The sequence below is a fragment of the Alligator mississippiensis genome, chromosome 2 (assembly GCF_030867095.1).
Source record: "Alligator mississippiensis isolate rAllMis1 chromosome 2, rAllMis1, whole genome shotgun sequence".
Lineage (NCBI taxonomy): Eukaryota > Metazoa > Chordata > Crocodylia > Alligatoridae > Alligator > Alligator mississippiensis.
This window is the reverse complement of record NC_081825.1, coordinates 274,645,649-274,667,471: the sequence shown is the minus strand read 5'-3', so window position 1 is coordinate 274,667,471 and position 21,823 is coordinate 274,645,649. Positions and strand designations below refer to the sequence as shown.

The following is a 21,823-nucleotide window of genomic DNA, read 5'->3' as shown; positions in this document are numbered from 1 at the left end:
TCATGCAAAATATCCCCAGAGTCTCCTGTAAAGTGTGTAAGAAGACTATGCCTGCTTTTAAAAGTTAACCCCACTTAAAAGGGTTTGCAAGATCAAGGCAGTGTCAGTAAGTCTGCTGAGCAAGCAAGTGGATTTAATTCAGCAGGACTTTATGATGGTTGGGTCAGAAATAGTTGGACTTCTTATAAAAATAGATTTAAAGGAAAAATAATCTATCTGTTTGTGAATCACTTGCAAGTAAACCTGCCTTGTATATTTCAAAAGACTGCAGATCACTACTCTGGGCCATTTTGTTTTTTTAAATCTTGCTATAGGCTTTTTGTTTTGTATTATATTAAAAAATAAGCCTCTTCAGTCTAGCGGCAAGCATACCCACTAATGCTGCTTGCCTAATACAAAAATTATTTGTAGCCAAGTGCATTCCTGTGTCACTTCTCTTGGCTTAAAGAGATCTGTGACAATGTTACCTACTATAGGCTGGTCTTGGAATACTTTTACCTTCCATGCTCTGAGACTTAACTTTATAAAGCTCTAATTACTTGTTACTTTTCCACAATAAAATTATACCTAGATAACGGGTGTACCAGTGTAACTTCAGCTTTCACAGGCTTTTGCACAATATTTTTAACTTAATGTTTCATTAGAAGTATTTGGAGCTAATAAGCTCTTTCCTCTTGGGTATAAGTGCCTCCAAGTTCACACATGTTGTGGCTCACAATGATGAGTGGTTTGCTAACAGAGGCTGGATATGTGCATAACTTACTTGGCATCCAGTTTGACTCTGCATGAGATGCTGAAATAATCAGTTCCTGCCTGCTTAGCAATTTGAAAGATTGTTCTGAGGCCATGTTTATGAGGTCAAACACCATCTTGCTTCTCAGGGCTATGGTCCAGACTCAGTGGGACAATCTAATAAAATAAACTCTGATTGTACCATTGTTTCAGTACAAATATTTTTGGAACTTGTGACCCCCCACAACACATTACTTTTTGTTGGATACACCTGATGTGTTAATCTGTTTGGTACCAGAAATTTCAATATATCCTGCCAAAGTAGAGAGGTCAAAACAAGCTATAGCCCAACATATTTCAGGTGTTACTTAGAGGTTTGCATTTTCTTTTGTTAAGTCTCATCTTTTCTTATTTCAGTCATTGCTAATGTGTCTGAGCACCTCCCAGATCTTAAGACATTTGTTCTCACAGCACAACAAGGAGATAGGGCAAAACTGAGATCCCCATTTTACAGATGGGAAACTGAGGCACAGAGAAATCAAGCAACTTCTCTAAGGTAACATGTAGAAGAGCTGAAAATTAAATTCAGGCTTCTTAATTCTGGTTCAGCCTGCATTGTAGGAAGGTAGGATTGGAAAGGACCAGTTAAGCTCTCAGTTCTAGTCCCCTGTAGTCGCGGGCAGTCTTTTTCCCAAGGAACCTCCCCCTCGCCCCCCCACCACCAAAAAAACACTTCAGATCCTCACCTAGCACTATAAGACACAGCACCCAAGCCACCAAGAAACCACCCTGTAACAAGGGTTAGCAACCTATGGCCCATGGGCTGGACCTGACCTCAGAAGGTCTGATTTTGCACGGTAGATCAGTGGCATGGAGTTGCGCTGTGCTGCCCATACCCACTACAGCACTTCCCTGTGGTCTGGAGCCTGCTCCTCTGCTTCCCTTGCTTCAGAGAGGCTGAGTATCTGCAGCAAAGGTGAGTGCAGGCACCTGGACACTTCAGGGGGCAGGGACTTGTGGCTGGCAGGGAGATCAGTCATATAGGCTCTGACCTGTGCTAGCAGAAGGTTGCCAACCCCTGCCCAATAATATTCCACAGGTAAAAGCAAGGAAGAGAAAGGAACTGCTAATGCCCTGTCACTGCAGCAAAGTGTATTTCTAAGAAATTGCAGCACATCCCCACTCCTCAGCAGACTCTATTTCTTGGGTTGCCATGGAAGAGTAGCTCATCATGACAAGGAAGTCAGAATAAATGCAGAAAGGTACTTGGAAATATTAACTGGTTAGTTGCTGGCTTCTCCTGGCTTTAGGAAAATGGCAGCAACAAATGAAAAAGAAAGCCTTTAAACTTTTGCCTTAGTTCAGCATACCTCATAAACCAACTTGGTAATGATTCAGGGTGAGACATGTAATTGGCTTTGTGTGCATGTCGGAGCAGGAAAGGGCAGGCAAGGTAAGTCCGACCTTTCACCGCTGTTTTACAGACTATTTTGAAATGAGGGAGGGCTTGGGCAGACCAGGGTGTGTCTTACTGTCAGATGCTCTGAGACTGGAGGCTGCTGATTCCATCCTCCCAAAAGCAGGCGCTCAGCTGTTCTCCAAGAAACCAGTGTGATTGACTGATGCCCGCTGACCTTTCAGCAATCCATCTGGCTGAATATTTGTGGTCTGAGAGAGCAGTCTCTCTCTCTGATCTCAAGAGGCTTTACATTTTGAAGGCTATTGTCCAGGAATACATTTGTCAAGTCTTAAATGTGTTCCATTTTTCTGTGCTGAGGAGGGGAAAAACAAGCTAGTAAAATCTCCTTGGAGGGACACATTAAGTGTTGTCTTGCCCATTCCCATTCTACCCTCAGTTTTCTAGTGAAGAGTCCTAATAATCCCCATTTGACCTCTCAAATGGTGGTGCTTTCCTGAGGGCCTTTTTTGTTCTTTCAATAAGGATGTATGCCTTTTAGGTCTTTTTTTACATTGATGCTTAGCCGGTGCTTCACAAACATATATTGCATTATTTAGGTGTTCTTGAAAGAGTTAATCTTGCCTCCCATTTTAAAGTTGGGGAAACACTGGCAGGAAGGTTAAGTGATAACTAAGCCCAAGGCCACAGGGTGAAATGTTGCCTCAACTGGAATTAGAACTGAAGAGTTGCCAGTCCCTAGTCCTGTTTGGTTCCCTGCAACTCTTTTTAACCATTGAAAAATGGTTAACAAAATTGGTCCCTCCTTCTGAAGTGTGTATGAAGTAAAATCTGAACCTATTATGTGTAATTGCTTAGTTTTTCCTGAATTAAAAAAATAATAATTTTGATATTCATCAAGTAGTTGTATTTAGTTGGCCCATATTAAAACAAGTGTACAGAATTTTCTAAAAGCAGAAATAGACCAAGTTGTCTGTATTTTGCAATTGCTTTTAAAGAAGAGTGTATGCTTCAGTAGCCAAAATTGTATGTTACTGTGCGAGTACAATATAATAGCATAAATTTGCAGTTAAGTGCATAAGTGCACAATACTTCATATTAATCTGGCTTGAAATGCATACTGTTATGCAAGACTTGTGATTTCAAAGTATAAAGAGTTATATGTGTGGGATCTACATATGGAATATTGAAATCTCAAAGTAAATTGCTTTTTAATATGCTGTTCATAGTCAAACATCCAGTATTAGAATATCCTTGTTATAGATGTCCTGTGGATTAGTTATTTCAAGTTAAGGTGCATTAAAGGTACCTGATATTTAAACTATGACTTTATAAAACTAGACGGTTACATTCATGTGCCATTTTTCTTTTTTGTTATTTTTTTTTTTTTTTAGGAATTGAGGGAGGACAACATCATATTAATTGAAACAAAGGCCATGCTGGAAGAACAGTTAGCAATGGCAAGAGCTCGTGGTGATAAACTGCATGAATTAGAGAAGGAGAATTTACAGTTGAAATCCAAACTTCATGATATAGAACTGGTAGGAGGTCTTTATTTAATTCTGCTAAAATTATAAAATTAATTTTTTACACTGGGTTATTTAAAAAAAAATTATTGGAATTAGAAGAAATGAAATTAAGAAAACTTTCTTACAGAGTCTCAGGCCTGGTGTGTTTTGAGGGAGTTTAGTTTATGTACGTTCTTAAAAATGCATGACACCCACTTTTCAGTAGAAAGGTATCAGCAGCATTGCTGTTTGGGAGACTGGATTGGGTGAAGTGTGAGCATGTCTCACCACATTTAAAAAGCTCCACATAGCTTATTATGTTCATGGGACTGGTTAGAATTTATCGGTTAGATAAAAAATCTCTTAGGCACAGTATGGTAAAATCAACTGCAGTGGACCCAAATACATAATTATTGCAACAGTTCTGCAAGGCAGTAACCATTTAAAAAAATGGGTTCAGTACTTAAGAACATATTTAAAACTTTATTAGAAAAGGTTAAAAATGATGGTTATTCACATGGCTTTGTAGAGTTGAAAGGATATAGGACCCCATGCATGGTCGCTTCATAGGTACATAAGTGGTATATGTTGACAATCTACATCTTGCAGTTAGTCATGGAGCCTATGTTAGTTCAGGGTAAAGGGGTTAAAACGTTCCCTTGTCATGCTATGAGAGAAAGGTAAGTCCCTGTACATAGTAACCACATCAGTAAGGTGGCAACACTTGCTTAGACAATGGCTTTACTGTGCTGGGGTGGGGAATATTTGAAGGCATTAACAGTCTTTGTAGAAAGGGTTCAGTCCATGCCCTTGGGGTGGTCTTGGCCAGCTGTCTTCATGCTGGCAAGGGTCCATGATGTGCTTGATTAGATGTCCCTTGAACATCGGGTGGTATTGGATACCATGAGGTGCTTCATCAGTTCCCAGTAGCAGCAGGGCACTCTGCAGGCTCACAGGACACTCCTGTTGCTTGGATCCCATGCTCCAAGTGACCCGGCTATCAGCACCTGTACCATCATATAACTCTTCTCCCACATGGTATCAGCCACTGGCCTGTATTTCAACAGCTTTTGTTCCCAGGCTTCAGTGAAAACCTGCCACCGGTTCTCAAAGGGGATGGTCACACCATTCAGAACTCTTTTCTTGTCCTTGTCTGTTACAAGAATGTCCAGGTGCAGCTGGATGTTGCAGTCTGGGATAGCGTGGTTCACAGCTATCTCCCTGACAGACACTGGAGCTTGCAGCTGCACAGGATGTGGGACACAGGGTCTTATTCTCATATCTGCACCTCTAGTCTCAGTGGCTGTAACTGATGATGCCATCAAGCACAAGGCAGGTGATGGGCGTGATGGATGACATGCAGATTTGCGAAGCATGTCAAGTTTCTGTGAGGCATGAAGCAGTTGCTGGTATCCCACTTCAAGGTGACCTTGAAGACTTTGCTTTGATCAGGTTTTTGCCTTCAGGTCACCCAAGTACATGGCCCACATAGCATCCTTCAGAACATGCCTGGAAAGGTTCCTGACATGGGAGGGCAACAGTGATGTGGTTGGGGCAGGGAGCAGTGAGACCCACAACACCTATTGCACCCCAAGTCGGGCAGGATCCAGTGTGCTTTCCGTGCCACTGCATCGCGTTGCAAGGTTAGCTTCATAGTGAGGCAAAGTCCCTGCCACCTCACCCAGAGTTGCTTTCCAATAACCTACTTAAGAATGTGGCCAGGTCCTTGTTGGCTCCTGGTGATCCTCTTCTTGGCAGTCTTCTTCAGGGCACCAGCAGTGATGCTTCTCACCAGGTCATTAGGGCAGATTGGGTGACAGAAGGTGTGGGTGGTTACCCCAATGTCGCATAGGTCTCCCATGTGAGGGGCACTGACACCCCACTGCCAGTAAGAGATGTATAGGATATCGTGGCTGGCCCATAGCAGCAGGTTCATCCACTTCTTTAGGAGCCATTTGAATTCACCATCTTCTTTCTTGAGGGTTGTCTTTGGAACTGCTGAGCCTGTGAGGACGAATGACGTGGGGGATAAGAGGATGAGAGTGAGATGACAGTGTTTAGGACACTGATCTTCTGTCAGGGAGCCAGCAGGGAGGAATCAAGCTTGTGGGCATCCTGCATGATTCCACAGGTGGTCTCTTCTGGTGGCTGGTGGTTGTGCCCAGGTGGCAGTAGCTCTTGCTCTCCTTCAGGTGCCTCCTGGACTTGCCCTAGATCTTGACAACAGTGACCAGGATTGTTTCTTTTCCTGTAGTCATATTCAGGGTGGCACATTTGGAGGTGTTGAAGTGGAGCTCTATCCACCAAGCTACCTCAGAGCTGATGTCCAGCACCCTCTGGATTTGGTTGGGCTTCCTGGCAAGGAGGATTAGGTCATCTGCATAGGCCAGGATGTTCAGCTTACATCTGTAGAGGTTGAACCCTCTTGGGCCCTCTGTAGCCACTCAGAGGAGGGGCTCTTTGGCCCGGTTGAAGGTGATCAGGCCAAGTGGGCAGCCTTGCTTCACTTCAGTCTGGATGGAATGTCCTGGGTTTTGCTCTTCAGCAACCCAATGCAGCCATTGTATTGCTTCTGGACAAATTGGGTGGCTTGGTCTGACATCCCAAACTCTCAGAGGATGTTGAAGCTGTGCATGAGGTCATGGAACCAAAGACATTGGAGAGATGCCAGCCATACCACCATGCACTGACATCTCACTCTCTGGGTGTTGTCCAGGGCCATCTGCAGTTAAATTGTGATCATAGCCCTTGATGGACAGGAAGCCTTTCTGTGTTAGGCTTGATGGCCCTCCCCTTCACTGCTCAGTCCAAGATCCTGGCTGTGATGCAGCTTGTAGATGATGGAGCAAAGAGCAATGGGCCTCCAGTTGCTTGGGTTGTCAGGCTTACCTTTCTTGTGGATGAAGATAGTCATGGCTTTTCTCCAGGAGCTGGGCATGTGGCAGAACTCCCTGTACCAGTTGAAGAGCAGTGACAGCATGGGTCCCACTTCTTCAGCAGGTTGAATCTGATGCCATCTTTGCTTGGTCCTTGTCCCTTGTTCTGTTCAGCCTGTCTCCCACTTCCTTCAACTTTGTGCCCCTCTGTGCAGTTAATAGGTGACAAGGATCTGAGAGATGGAGAGCACAGGGTTGAAAATGCCACTAAAATAGGTGAATAGTCTTTCTTCGGATCTGGCAGTGACTCAGGGCCCTCATCACCTTGGGACACTTGGACCCGTACAGCTTCTGGATCCGGGGCTGCTGTGGACTCGCATTGCTACTGCTATATCGCTACATAAATCATAGACATAGGGCTTATTCATTTGCATACAAATAAGCCTTAAAACTGGTTGCGTATGACTTACAAGCAGAAAGTCTAATGAATAACTATAGACTCTTATAATTGCCTTAACAGAAAAAATACTGCTTTATATATCCTCTACTGTGTACATACTTTGTCTGGGACTTATCTACTCTAGGAATTGCTCTGGTTGCTATCACATACTGAGGCCTGTGCTGTAATATATTTGCAGGTGCTAGTAGGCTTACTTTCTAGATCAGTGGTTTTCAAACTGTTCTGCAGAATTGTGGGGTTCCATAATGGGTCATCGGGGTGCTACAGAGAGATTGGGGTAATAGTGGAGCAGGCTGGGACACTGTCTACCATCATTGCTGGGCCAAGTCATCTGGATCCATGTCAGCTCACACAGCTTGTGGAGCCAGTGGTAGGTTTTCCACAGCAGAAGTAATATGAAAGGGTTCTATGACTTCTGGAAGTTTGAAAAACACTGACCTAGATTAAGCTAGTACAGTTTTGCTATTCCATACTATACTCTCACCTTTGGTTCTACTGTGTAGACATGTGTGCAAATTTCTACCTGAGTATATGCTATGCCAGAAATTCTGCATAGTTTAATGGCTGTTTCATATCTGTTCTAGGCCATTCAATACCAAATAACTTTAATAGAAAGCTGTCTTCCTGCATCAGGCTATTTTTCATCAATTCATTACTATAATACTCATTTTCCCAAACAATAGCAAACAACTTTTGTGAAACATTGAACACTTTACCTATACATATGTGGTGGATGTACTCATGACAGGAAAAAATTACTAAGTGAAGATGTTAAAGTTACCATATTTACATAACTTAAAAACAACCAAATAATTCTATACATAGAAAATTTATAAATTTGTTATAATTTTCCATGCATAGAGTATCGTTACTGGGGGGGTCATCTTTTATTTCATCCATCCAACTGCTGCAGTCAAGCAGTTTTCTCCCTGCTTGTGTCTGCCACCTCCAGCCTCAGGTTTCCCCTTTTCTCTCTGCCTCTGCTTTCCCTCTTGCCACTCCTCTTGCAGCCTCTGCTCTTCTACCCCTCCCTCAGTCTCTGTCCCCCCCCTCATTTTTGCTCCTTACCAGCAGGCTCCATTCATGCTGCAGCCTGGGGCACTGAGCATACTCAGTTCTAAGATGAGGGGCATGTTAAATGGGGGAACACCTTGTCTTATAATTGAGTAAATATGGTCATTAAAAACTGTTTATTTCCTGTCTGACTGGCACTTAGGTTCAGCCCTACCTTGGTAGCTTTATTTTAAAAAAATGCTAATAATAGTTTATAAATTTCTTTCCCATCTATTTAGTTGGCTTACTTCTAACAAAAATAACGGTAAATAGTGATTCTGAAGTGTCATGATTTAACATTTCCATACATGAAGAAAAAATATCTCTGCTTTTATAATGCTTATCCTTTAGCTTTAGGAAGAACAGAGAGCTGTATTGTAAACCCTGACCATGTAAAAAAGTTGCATCAAATCCGTGGTTTCCATTATGTGAGTTTTTGTTGTATTAAGTGATCCTCCCCCTCTATGCAACACTGGTCAGGCTGCAGTTGGAGTACTGCATCCAGTTCTGGGTGCCGCACTTCAGGAGGGATGTGGACAACATGAAGAGGGTCCAGAGGAGGGCCACCCGCATGATCAGGAGTCAGCAGGGCAGGCTGTATGAGGAGAGGCTGTGAGACCTGAACCTGTTCAGCCTCCACAAGAGAAGGCTGAGGGGGGATTCATAGATTCATAGATGTTAGGGTCGGAAGGGACCTCAAAAGATCATCAAGTCCGACCCCCACTAGGGATAAACGGCCACTAGGGATCTAGTGGCCGTTTACAAACTGGTCAGGGGGACCAGCAGGCATTGCGGGAGGAGTCCCTGTTCCACTGAGCATTACCAGAAGTGATAAGAAATAACGGTCACAAGCTGGCAGAGGGTAGATTTAGGCTATATATCAGGAGGCGCTATTTCACTGTCAGGGCACCTAGGGTCTGGAACCAACTTTCAAGAGAAGTGGTGCTGGCTCCTACCCTGGGGGTCTTTAAGAGTAGGCTGGATGAACACCTTGCTGGGGTCGTTTGACCCCAGTACTCTTTCCTGCCGTGGCAGGGGGTTGGACTTGATGATCTGCCCAGGTCCCTTCTGACCCTACCTACCATGAAACTATGAAATGTATTCCAAATGGCCATTGCAGTATTTCACGGAGCTGGAGATGATGTTGAACTCCAAACCATAGATCTTTTCACCTTCTTTCTATCTACATGCTGCTTTCACAGGACCGTGACGCAGACAAGAAACGAATTGAAGAACTGCTAGAAGAGAATATGGTACTGGAGATTGCCCAGAAGCAGAGCATGAATGAATCTGCGCACCTGGGCTGGGAGCTAGAACAGCTGTCAAAGAGCACAGACCTTGCAGATAGTGAGTAGCAATCATGAGACAACTCATTACTACTCTGGTTTTGGGAGCTTTCCTCCTAGGAAGGGAGCGAATTAATATGTTAAACAAGAGCAAAATCATAATTCATAACTTTCTTATCGGACACTTTTTTATTTAAACTGAACAAAAAATTTTTTAGCAGTTCCCCAGCTTTCAACTTCTTTCGATTATGTAGCTATTAAAATGATTTTTATTTTTTTGATATTCATTAAGAAAGTGTGCATAAGTAAAATAAATGCACCAACCTGCAAATTATGCAGAGCACGGGTTATTTCGAATTGATCAGTTAATGGCTGGGAGGGCTTCATGGACCCTTTAGTGTTCTGTGTTTGTCTTCATATTGCAGAAAACTGCAAAGGTTCAGGTCACTGGCTTTTACTAGAAGCTGAAATATAAGGGATAGAGGGAAAACGAAGGCTGTGCGCGGACGAAACGAGGGTCATGTGTGTACAACACTTTAAAGCAGGTAGATGCTTTTGCACCGCTTTAATGGTGTCAGTGTTTGCACACCTTGGCAGTGTATTGTGCATTAATTCCAGTCGCTGTAGGAAATTCAGTGGCGTAATGTGCCTTAAATGACTTTGGATGCAGCACCTGCACCTACAGCCACGGAGCGAAGCACCAGGCTCTGTGCAGTTCCAGAGCTCTGCAGGAAGCCCGAGAAGGCAGGCTCCACCCAAGAAAAGCAGGGAGCCTGATGTTCCCCACCGCCTCCCCCCACCCCAGGCCTGCCTGCCTGAGCTGCTGACCTGCACAGGGACCCAGTGCTTCCCTCCGCGGGAGAGGCAGGTAAGTCAGCAGGATGTGTGCATGACACAGGGGGTTTAATCAGCCCTAAATTGAAGTGATGTTTTTTTTAAAGCCCACCGCTTCAATTTAGGGCCCCCGTTTCATCTATACATGCCCGAAAATTGTGGGTGATTCAGTTCCAGTAACTATATGCAAAATACGTGCCTACAATCTGTGGCCTGTTCATTGATAATTGGTATCTTTTTATAGCCTTAATTGTTTTTATACTGAAATAAACATATTTTAAGGAATCCTGAGAAATATGATATTATTCTTAGCACCAGACCTTTACTGAGCACTTACTCGATCCTGCAAATACTTGTGCATAAATGTAGTTTTATATATTAGGTGTGGTTTAGTTGAATCAGTGGAACAAATTGCAGGGCTTGCAGTACCTGCATCTTAGTCATTCTCTTTAAGTGACTTCATGAAAAGATAGCAATCTTTAACATTACAAAAGATTGCTATCTTGTATCTGTTAGTAGTGCCTAATTAGTCACTACTTTAAGGTATAATTCAAAACGCATGCAACTTGAGGGGTAAGTTATTCTGTTAAGTGACTTCATGTAAAGATAGCAATCTTCATGTAAAGACATGAAGTCACTTAACAAAATGACTTACCCCTCAAGTTGCATGTGTTCTGAATTGTACCTTAGAGTAGTGACTAATTAGTTCTTAATACTTTTAAATGTGTTAGTCTTGCAGAATTCACACTGATTGAACTGCGTGTTGTATATAGTTTTAAAATACATATCATGGTTCAGTATAGTCTTTTTAAGTTGAGTAAATTAAGTATAGGAGCCTACTTGCGCAAGTTTTTTCTTCAGTTAATTATAAATGCATATCAAAGTTGAAACTTCCTGGCATTTTACCAGTTGTCTTATGAATCAAGAAATGTGCATGACTGTGGATGTGTTTAAGTCCTCCTTTGTGGTTCTCAACAGCTAGGAAGTCCTTTGTATTTGAACTGAATGAGTGTGCATCAAGTCGTATCCTGAAGCTAGAAAAGGACAATCAGAGTCTGCAAAGCACCATCCAGGAGTTGAGGGATGCCTCTCTGGTCACAGAAGAGAGCAGCCTAAAGTTTGTAGAACTGGAAAAGGAAAATCAACAACTTAGCAAAAAGGTACTTTTGCCCGGCTCACATTGTGTGTTGATCTGACTGGGTCCATCTGTGTGCAGAAGCAAATTCCTCATTTTCATTGAAGTTTGCAGCATCTTGGATGAGTGGCAGTCTGACAACTCTAGATGGCTCCCTGAGGTTCTGCAGGAAGTTATGTGGCCCTTCCCTATATGATCATCATCTTTTAATACATGTCTGTTCAGCTTCCTTGTACCCCATTGTTAACTAAGGTGCACCAGCCTGAGAGAATTGTTTGCTCCAAATTCCACAATAGTGGCCCATGCCTTTCCATTAAAAGACCATGCTTTTCTCCTGTCCCACTGCCTGCTTCTGTGACAACTGCTTCCTTTGCTTTAGAGAAAACATTTATTCTGTGTAATTTCCATGTAAGCCAATGAAGTGACATAGAAGATGAACTTCACCCAATGCCTTTAAAGCTGCAGATTCTGCTTTGTCAGGTCCTTTTTTGTTTTTGGTCCTTGCATCATTGTGCTGCATTCCTGTTTCCTACAAAGCTAGGGTGTTCTCTGCATTCATGGTTATGAACTTGCAGGTAGTCATTTTTTCTCTACTACATTATCAAATATTAATACTCTTAGTTCATTTGCTAGTTCAGCTCTGCTGTTTCTGAAGGGCATTTTTAGTTGTGCCACAGCTACCAGCTTTATTTTTGTCTGGTTACAAACACACATGCTTTTCTCTGGTTGCTTGAGCCACTGACTGCATGAAAATAAGCTGTTGCTAGTGTGATGCATTTGAAAATTTCCATTAGTTGTCACCAATAGCTGTGGTGGCCCTGATACAAGCTTATACAACAGTTCAAGCATAAAAATAATTTGGCTTCCCTCTGTGGTCCGCTTTCTGTTTAAAATATGTGCTAGATCCACAGAATGCCCTAGATGGAGGCAAGAACTTGCTTTTGATGCATGGGAAGCTTTAGACACAGATGGGCAGATCATACTTAGCAGAGTACCTGCTCCTGTGCTAGTGAGAGGAGATTATTATCCCTTTATTACAGAAAACATTTTGAAGAACTCCATTACCAAGGTCGCATCAAATCTGCATCTCAGATTTCATATCTGGACAAGAAAAAGTTATATGTAGGGAGCCAGCCCCCTCTCCTTGGCCACTAATCTAATTAAAACGCTTAGAATTTGAGATCTATGGGTATAAAGTGTTTAACAAATAACTTAGGTTCCCAGGAACTTAAGTTGGGTGGGGTGCCCAGGAGCAGCTGCAGTCAACCTCTAGCTTACCCTGGGCACATTTCTTTGGGTACCTCCAGTTGTGGCATAATATCAGTACTGACACTTGTGATCATACCATTAGTGCAGTGTTCTCTTGAGGTGGGGGAAAGAGACTTGTCAAGCCTGGATTACTTAGAGATTTGGGTTGGATGATCCATCACTGGAGAGTGCCAGTACAGGGTGAGAAGCAATACATTGGTATGAGGCAAGTAAGCAAAAATGCCCTGAACAGCTGAGATCGTGAAACATAAAGAACATTTTTTGACGATGATGTATAACTTTAGGACTTGGGAGTGAGACCTGAGGTGGGAGCTAAACTAGGCTGAAAGCAGTGATTGAATATCGTGGTCTGATGACACTGGTGGTGGCAGCTACTTATATTGAAGGAGGTTTGAAAACAATTTGCTGCACAACCATCTGCTTTATTTAGCAAGTGCTGTGTCAGTGATACCTGATCTGCAGCTGCAAGGAGAAATAAAACTTGTACAGCAGCTTGACGTACAAAAAGTGAAAGTATCTTTAATTTTATTTTTTGATTTAAGAAAATAACTTATGCACATGTGTTGTGAGGAGCTCTAAAGGGCTGAGATTTCAAATGCTGTCAAACCATGTATCCAAGAATGAGGACTGGAGTTTTGTGGGTTTTGGAACTTTCTCAGGTGGAGCTGCAGCAAGTAGCTGATAGCTGGAGGGACTCAGAACTTCTATGGGAAAGTCCAGAGTTCTTACAGAGGAGTTGTGACAGTGGGGTGGTATCAAGGGAGGTAAAATAGAGAGAGAGAGGATGATGGTAATGTATAAAACGATGACAGAAGTAAAACACAGTTCCCTCAAACTTGCAGAAAGTTTCATGTAATAAGCAGAGGAAGAAGTTCTTATTTTGAGTGTAAGGACAATAGGGGCTAGGTATAGTTACAGGCTTTTTGATCAGAAAACCAGCAGCAGATATTCTCTAAACTTTACTTGCCTCAGCTTTTGGGTCAGTGAAATCGTGGCCATACCAAAGGCAATAAATATTTTTTCCATTGGCCTAAATGGAACCAGTGTTTCATGCTTGGTGGATGACCTAGATTTGTATGGTTGGTTAAATAATGATCAGTTGTTAGCTTGTTTGAAAGATGTATGCAACAAGGGTTGAACGGGATTGTTGAGGGTAGTGTAACGGGTGGCAGCTAAGACTAGTGAAATGATTTTAGGACAAGAGAAAGTTGGAAACCCATCTGTTTGCTTCTGTTAACTCTGATGAATGAAATACTAGAAAACCATAGTGTAGGGCAAGCTAAATAACCATATCATTCTTTTCTTTCCCCAACTTCTACAATTGGACCAAGTTGTGAATAATAATTCCCGACTTGTTTGGTCTTTTGAGAAGTACTTATGAAAAACTTTTGTTGCTATATAGGCTTATATTCCAGCTTTCGTTAAACGGCCCCTCTGGAGCCAATGAAGCTTATCATTGTTACATTTCTAAATATTAAACCCTGCTTATCTTCAGCCTGGACAGGCCCTACTTATCTAGACATTTCCTCTGCTGAAGGCTCACGTGGACCTAGGAACAGTCGATCTTCCACTGATTATTGTACAAGTTGTTACTAATACCTTTTCCATTGAGATTTCCATTGTGGCAAAGTTCACAAAATCAGCACAAGACAGAATCGTTATTTAGAAAGAGCCAGAGGTGTTCATGGCATATACAAGCATAAAGAGGAACCGACACTACCCTGAGAGCACTAGTATGTAAAGCCTGTTTCTGTAAGGGTCCCAGAGCCTTGTATATGGTCCACAGTGCCTTACAGTTCTCACTTCCTGAGGTAAGAATTGAGGACACACGGTGCATTGTGGGATTGGACTCTTATTTGCACAGAATAGGTATAATAACTAGGTGGACTGGGAGGACAAAGTAGCATGAAGACTAAACAGAGAAGGAAAGTGAATTTGGAAAGCTGCATTTCTGCCCCCTCCCCTCCCTTCTTCTCTTTTTATGTGTTGCCCTTCCTCCCAATGAGGTGAGATAGGGAGGATCTATTAGCAGTGGAAAAGCTAAAATGGAAAGTGAGGTTTTAAGATGGAAAGGATCAGTTTCTCAGAACTCTGGGAAATTTAGTTCTTGGCTTAAGTACAAGCAGAATTACTTTCAGGCAGTAGTTAAAACTTTATCAGAAATGTACCTTGTAAGATCTAATTATAGTAGACACTAAGACACTTCTTGTCATTGCTGGATAAGAAAACAGCACCCCCTTCCTTCCCTCTGCCCCCCAATGGCTACAGAGGCAAAGGATTAATTGCTTTGGTCTCATTGGTTTGCCATAATCCTTCAAGAGCAGATGGTGTCCTATCTGTATTTTTAATTCCTGCTTTTTAAAATGTCTTCAGATGAAAATGATCCTGGGTCAAGTTGTCTGATGTTCTCTCCATGCAGATTGAGAAGTTGCAAAATGAAATTGAAAAAGAAAAACAAAGTAACCAAGACTTGGAGACATTAAGTGAGGAGCTGCTAAAAGAGAAAGAACAGCAACAAATTGCCATGGAGACTTTGAAAGCCAACACAGACAGACAGGTACAGTCTTGGCGCACGTTGTCTAAAAAGACCTGATCTGATCTGTTGTGTTAATTTTACTGTGGCCTTGTGAAAGGTCTGGCTGGCTCAAGGGCTTGGTAGAAGACCATAGATTTTGTCTCTTAAGACACTTGTTCCAATACAAGTGAATGTGGCTTTAAACAAAAACAGCCAATATGAATTGGGTACTGTTGTTCATCTGTTGCTGTAGGAAAATACCTGATCTTCAGAAAACTATAATTAAACAGGATAGGATTGGGGTTAGGATGCACAAAATCCCCTGCTGCTGTAAAGACTGGAATCCTGCCAGTTGTGTCCTGAGAATTTTCTTAGACTCCCTTGATCTAATTAAAAATATGCCAAGTGTGCTTCTGAACCCTTTATACTGACACTTTGAATGCCTTGCAGTTCAAGAACAATAACTTAAAACTGCCATATTACAGCTCACAAAGTATCCTGCATACTTAGTAATTTAATACAGAAAATTACATGTGGATGTTACTGGAATGTGGTCTGCTTGCCTTTAAAATGAATTAAATCACATTGAGGTTTTGAGGGTATTTAAGTAATAAAAAACCCTTACATGATATAGCTCCAGGACGAAATGGACGATGCTTATGTCTAGGACAGAAAAGAAAGAAAACTGCTTTTGGCATTGGCAGAATTGACTAAATCCAGTGTTCTTATTCAGGAATACTTCTCATATGATTTCAGAGGATTTTCTGCCCGAGTAATAGGACTTGAAGATTTAGTTCAATGTACGTACTACAGTTGGGATTTCACCAAGAATTTGTGGAGAACTCCGCAGTTAAAAAGGAATACTTTTAATAAGATCTCTAGCTGAAACCATTGTTTAGAACTTTGATTTTACATTCAACAGAAAAAGGGCACTGGAGCTTTCAAATTTGACAGTAATGCGTGTAGTATAAGAACCTAGGAGACAGGGAGCAGTGTCCCTTAGTAGTACTATGTGAGTCACTGGTCCATTCAGAGAGAGAGAGAGAGAGAAAGGAGCATCTCCTTACAAATCAGGTTCAAGGTGTTCTGATATTCTGTGCTGATTTTTTTACTTGAGTTCAATCTGTGCCTGGACCTGCTTCGCTGAGGATTTGAGAGAAATGTAACATGATGTTTAACAACTCCCTAGAATCCTGAGACACCTGAAAACAGCTATACAAAGCCAAATTTTCTTTTAGCAGCCTCTTCCTTAGGTTGGGTTATGGAGTCAGGAATGACTGTTATTCTATTAATCAGTCTGTGTTGTGCTAAATGGACGTTGTTTTTCTAATACAATGTTCTGACTGCTTCAAGGGTAAATTTTTGCCAGACTTACCACGCATCTCGAGTACCATCCACAGCTCTGTACTTAACAATGTAGCACTTTTGTAATCTTGTTATATTTTTAATGTAGATAAAGGACCTTAAACAAGAGAATGACCACCTCAATCAAGTGGTTTTGTCCCTGAGAAAGAGATCTCAGGTCAGTAGCGAGGCTAGAGTGAAAGACATTGAAAAAGAGAACAAGATACTCCATGAAACAGTTACAGAAACTAGTAGCAAACTGAACAAGCTGGAGTTTGAAAAGAAACAATTGCACAAAGATTTTGAACAAGTTAAAGAAAGGGTGGAAAGAGTGGAAGAAATGGAGAAAGAGCTCCATCGGCTGGAGCGGGAGAATGAACAACTCACAAAGAAGGCATCAGCCATGAAAATTGTTACAGAAAAAGTCGAGGTTCTTGAGCAGGAAAATGGGGATCTGGAAGTGGAGAACAGGAAACTAAGGAAGTCCCTAGATACCTTACAGAACATTTCTATCCGGTTAGGGGACCTGGAAAGAGACAATAAGCAATTGGATGAAGAGAACCTGGAACTCAGGAGAATGGTAGAAACCATGAGATTTACGAACACAAAAATGGCACAGATAGAGGCAGAAAATAAAGAGTTGGAGAGAGAGAAAGAGGAGCTAAGGAAAAATGTGGAAATGTTAAAAACACTGAGCAAGAAATCAGAAAGGCTGGAGCTGAGCTATCAGAGCGTGATTTCTGAGAATCAGAGACTTCAGCAAATCCTGGAGAACAACAGCAAAAAGATCCAGGAGCTGGAGAAGGAGCTTCAGGGGATGGAAAGTGAAAACCAGGTTCTCCAAAGGAACCTTGAGGAACTAAAGATTTCCAGCAAACAGCTGGAGAGGTTAGAAAAAGAGAACAAAGTACTGGAACAAGAAGTTTCCCAACTGGAGAAAGACAAAAAAGTGCTGGAAAAAGAAACAAAAAGGCTTTGGCAGCAGGTGGAGCTGAAAGATGCTATTTTGGATGACAACTCAGTAAAGTTGGCAGCTGTAGAGAAGGAGAAAAGGACACTAGAAAAGGAAATTACTCGATTCAGAGATTCATCTAATAAGCTGAAAGAATTTGAAAAGGACAATAAAGACCTTATAAAGCAAGTTACCATAGATAAAAGAACACTAGCTACATTAAGAGAGGTAAGCACAATCTTAGATGTATTATTTAATTTCTATTGTATAATGCAGGGGTGCTCAACCCCTGTCACTCAGGCCAATTAAACTTGCAGACCTGCATCATCTGACCTGGTTGGCTCCCCACAGGTCCCGAAATTTGGGTGGGGCGGGGCTGGTGGCAGCATTAATTGGTGCTTCCCTGCTGCCAAACTTCCAGAAACAAGGGGAGCCTGGCATGCTGGGTAGCATGGTCCTGCAAACTAGATGCGCTGCTTCAGGGCCCAACCCGATGCGTGGGGCCCAGTTGGGGCATTGCAGGGCCCAACCCTGCATGCCGACTCTAGCCCACAGACAGGCCCCTTTCCACTCATCTGGCCCACAGGGCCAAAAGGTTGAGCACCACTGGTATAATGTAACCCCTGTATTCTGCTCCTGGATCAAACCAGTCATGGTCCAGGACTCTGCATGGTGACTCTGGCTTTCACAGGTTGTGCTGCCTGGGAAAGTCTGGCATGTTCAAAGCTGCAGGGGCTGTGTGGCTGTGAGGCTGGCTAAAAGTTAATCTTTTGGTTACAAAGGAACCTGGGTTTGATTTGTCCCAGAATTTTTCAGAAACTTTATGGTCATGTCCATATTTATTTACACAAATGGAACAGTGAGGTAGTGCAAGAGTGACTCTTTAGCCCAGTAGTTAGAGCACTTGGCTGGGATGTAAGAGACATTTAAGTGTCCGCTTCAAGCTGAACTGATCAGGAAATTTGATCACTTTTACATTCACAAACATCTTGAGCACTTAATTGTTAGTTGTTTTGAGATCTCGCTCTGCACCCTCCACCCACCCAAATATACTATTACAAGTTCTAGTTTTGCCCCATTATGGCTGTATGAAAACAAATATCAAAACCTCCTGGTAATTTTCAAAGTTCTTGTTTTCTGCCAGCCCTATGCATGATTGCTCTCTCCTGTGGCATACGGCAGCTATGCTTAATACCTTATTTATTCAAATCCAAGACAACCTTGTATTTAAGATGACTCCCCAACAATTAGACTCTGTACATAGAAATTTTATACATTTGTTATTATTTTCCATGCACAAAATACAGTTATTGGTTCTAAATTTGTCACCCCCCCACTGCTGCAATAGGGATAGCAATGGCAGGGGGCAAGGCAGGCAATGGGGAGGGGTCAGGCAGCTTGGAATCAGATAAATATGGTATATTGTAACATAGTTTCCCTTTAAAAGCATGACTGTTGGGGTGTGGGGGGGCAGTGATATGCTGGTGCCCTGCCCATTCTGTTGCCCTTCACTGCCAAGTCACAGTGCCCCCCAGCCCTGCCAGTGCCCCTCACGTCCAAACTGCAGTACCCTGGCCCCCAGGCCATGATGGTGCCCCTCACTTCTGATCCACAGGCCCCTGGTGCTGCCACTGTACACCCCCCCCGCTGCAGTCCGAACCCACAGTCCCCTGTCCCCCACCCCCCTGTGCCCCTCACTCCCTACCCGCAGCCCTCTGCCCCTCCAGCCCCGTTGAAGGGGCCCCAGCTGCCCCTGTCCTAACCAGGCTAGAGCGGCATGACTCCAATTTATGCAAGAGGCAGTGGAGTGTGTCGGGCCTCAGCGAGGGCTGGAGGGAAGAGGAGGGGAGGCTTATGGCACCTCCATCCCTGGGATGGGGTGCCATGCAGGCCAGGCAGCCAGGCTATGGCCCCCATCTTTTCTCCTCTCCCCCTGTGGAGCATCTCCTGGCTGCTCAGCACCAGACCTTGTGCTGCCCACCAGCCACAGTTTCCTACTGCCTCCCCCCCCACCCCTTTCCCCCACGGGAGGAGGAGGCAGCCCCCCCCACCCCACTCCACTTCCCCTGCCCTATCACAGCCTCATCCCCTGACCCCCCTGCCCTGACCAAATGTCTAGGATTTAGCTTGGTAGCAGGGGGAGGGTGATCGGAAGCAACAGGGAGCACCACTTGGGTCTGTGTGCGCCTCTACAGCTGCAGGCAGGTACATCTGTGCTCCCTGCTGCCTCTGATAGCCCTCGCTCTGTTTCCACCAGAGGAGGAAAGCAAAATCCTGGACATTTGGGAAGATTTAGAAAACCCACCCAGACAGAGATCAGAGGACTCCAAAAGAAGACATGTCTGGGAAAACCCGATTGTATGATAACCCTAGTGTGTGAGAGATTTAATTTAAAAAAAACCTGCAATTTTACATCTGTGTGTCTGCTGTTTAGCATCCAGATTTTTATTTTTGGAAATTTTTTAAATCTTTCATTACTTTGCAAGTAAATATCTCATGTGACTGTGCCTTAGATTAGAGGCATTTTCTGCTGCTTGCACATGCAAAGATCCAATAGCTGAAAATCTTATTTCAAACTCTCAGGAAATTAGCTGAGCATTAACTGGACTCTTCTGCATTATTTGTGGGTGTCTTAGATTAACATTGTGCTCTTCAGCTTTTTTTATTTGTACTTTTTATTTGTAAGTCTTAAAAAGCCCAGGGGAAGGGGTGTTAGGATAGAAAGGAAAAGCCCTGTTCTTCTATTGGGTGGCCTTACAAGACTGAGTTCCCTCTGCTACAGTAGCATCTTTTCAGTGAAAAACCTTCTCAGTGCTGCAGTGTCAAGGCCACATCAACAATGTATTTTGTACATGAGAAATTGAATACAACCTATCTAAGGATAAAATCTGAAAGGAAAAAAATCTTAAATTTCATTCTGAGGAAATTATAAAAGAGTATTGAAATACTCTTTGTTTTTATATTACAGCCTAAGGCCACCTCTCCATTTCTGTGCACTGATGAAGAATGGACCTACTTTTGATTCCCATAGATATTACAAAAGTCAGGCTCAAAGTAAACCATGGATGAGACCTCCACCTCCCCCACCACCCCATTAAGTCAATGGGAGGACTCTCATAGATTTCAGTGGAACCAAAGTTTTATGTGATGTCCTTTATATACTCCAGGATTTTAAAAATCTCTGGGACTGTGTAATTTTCTCTGTCTTCTGCATGCGGACTAATTCTGTTAGTGCTGTTACAGGATCTGGTTAATGAGAAGTTAAGGAGCCAGCAGTTGTCTAGTGATCTGGAGAAATTGAGCCAGGAACTGGAGAAGATTGGACTGAACAAAGAGCTGCTGTTGCAGGATGATAACGGCAATGATGACAAGTGAGGAAACTGAGTTCCTTTAACAGAGTAACTCCTATAACTGAGCAGGGTTTCCTTGCTGTCTGAAGCTTTTTGCCTTTCATTTACTGCTGTCATTTTTCTCTCACAACTTTCTAATTTTCCGTGTTACTCTGAATGTTTTTCTGACATAGCATGCAGATTTGCCAAGACCTTTTCTTAGAGGGAGGGATACCCTGATTAATCTCCCTGTTAGCCAGTACCACTGTAGTCTGGTTAGAATAGATCCGACCAACAGTTCCTCTGGAGGTGTCAGACAGGGATTTTTTTTTTAAATTGATGGCAATGGGAGAGGGGAATGGTTGCTGAGAAATTTCATATAATGCCTATCAGAGGAAAGGTATTGCTGTATCCCCTCATAAAAAGAAATATGATGAGAGTGATCACAAATGAGTGTTTTGTATTTGATATTTTGTATTAACAATTAAAGTCCTTACTTGTGCCTTCACTTGCATAGAGAGGCATTTTTTTAGGAGTTTTTAGTTCCCCTCTCCCTGTGCCAGGAGCAGGGAGCCAAGCCAGGTCTGCTGGGTGCCTCCCCTTCACTGCTGCAGCAGCAGGCACCATGGCCCCTGAGGCAGAATGGGGCGGGGAGGAGGGTTAGTCTCCCCTCTACCCACACTGGCAGCCAGGTCTGCCTGCTTTGCCGCTGCGCTTGCTCCCTGCAGCAGAATAAGCCCCCTGCTGTCCCCTCCGCCGGATACCAGAGGGAGAGGGAATAAACCCATCTCTTCCCTCTGCAAGGAACCCTGCTGGCTGACATCTAGCCGTGCCCCCACCTTGCCACTGCAGCAGGAGAGGGCAGGGCCTTTGGGGGGCAGCAGCCCCTATCATAATGTTGGGGAATATGAGCCCCTTCCTAGTGGGAGTGCTGACCTGCAGGGCTGGCAGAGCTGCTGCAGACTATGTATGGCAGTACCAGGGTCCAGAGAGGGCCAGAGCCCTCCCAGCCCCCCACAGCACTGCCGTGCTCGGCAGCAGCTTCCCTCACCCTGCAGCACATCTCCCCACCAGGAAGGACTTGCACTTGTGGAAACTGTGACAGGATAGTCA

At 43.3% G+C, this 21,823-nt stretch overlaps 1 protein-coding gene across 3 annotated transcripts in view; it reads left to right on the top strand.

Moving 5' to 3' along the window:
- The window catches only part of CCDC88C (coiled-coil domain containing 88C), a 143,224-nt gene that overhangs the window by 83,308 nt on the left and 38,093 nt on the right, over positions 1-21,823 (top strand). For all 3 annotated transcript variants that reach the window (XM_019481665.2, XM_014596443.3, XM_014596445.3), the window contains exons 11-16: positions 3,544-3,690; positions 9,249-9,393; positions 11,145-11,326; positions 14,990-15,127; positions 16,539-17,609; positions 20,625-20,752. In XM_019481665.2, coding sequence (XP_019337210.2) covers positions 3,544-3,690; positions 9,249-9,393; positions 11,145-11,326; positions 14,990-15,127; positions 16,539-17,609; positions 20,625-20,752 — 1,811 coding nt within the window. The remainder of the gene's footprint in view (positions 1-3,543; positions 3,691-9,248; positions 9,394-11,144; positions 11,327-14,989; positions 15,128-16,538; positions 17,610-20,624; positions 20,753-21,823) is intronic.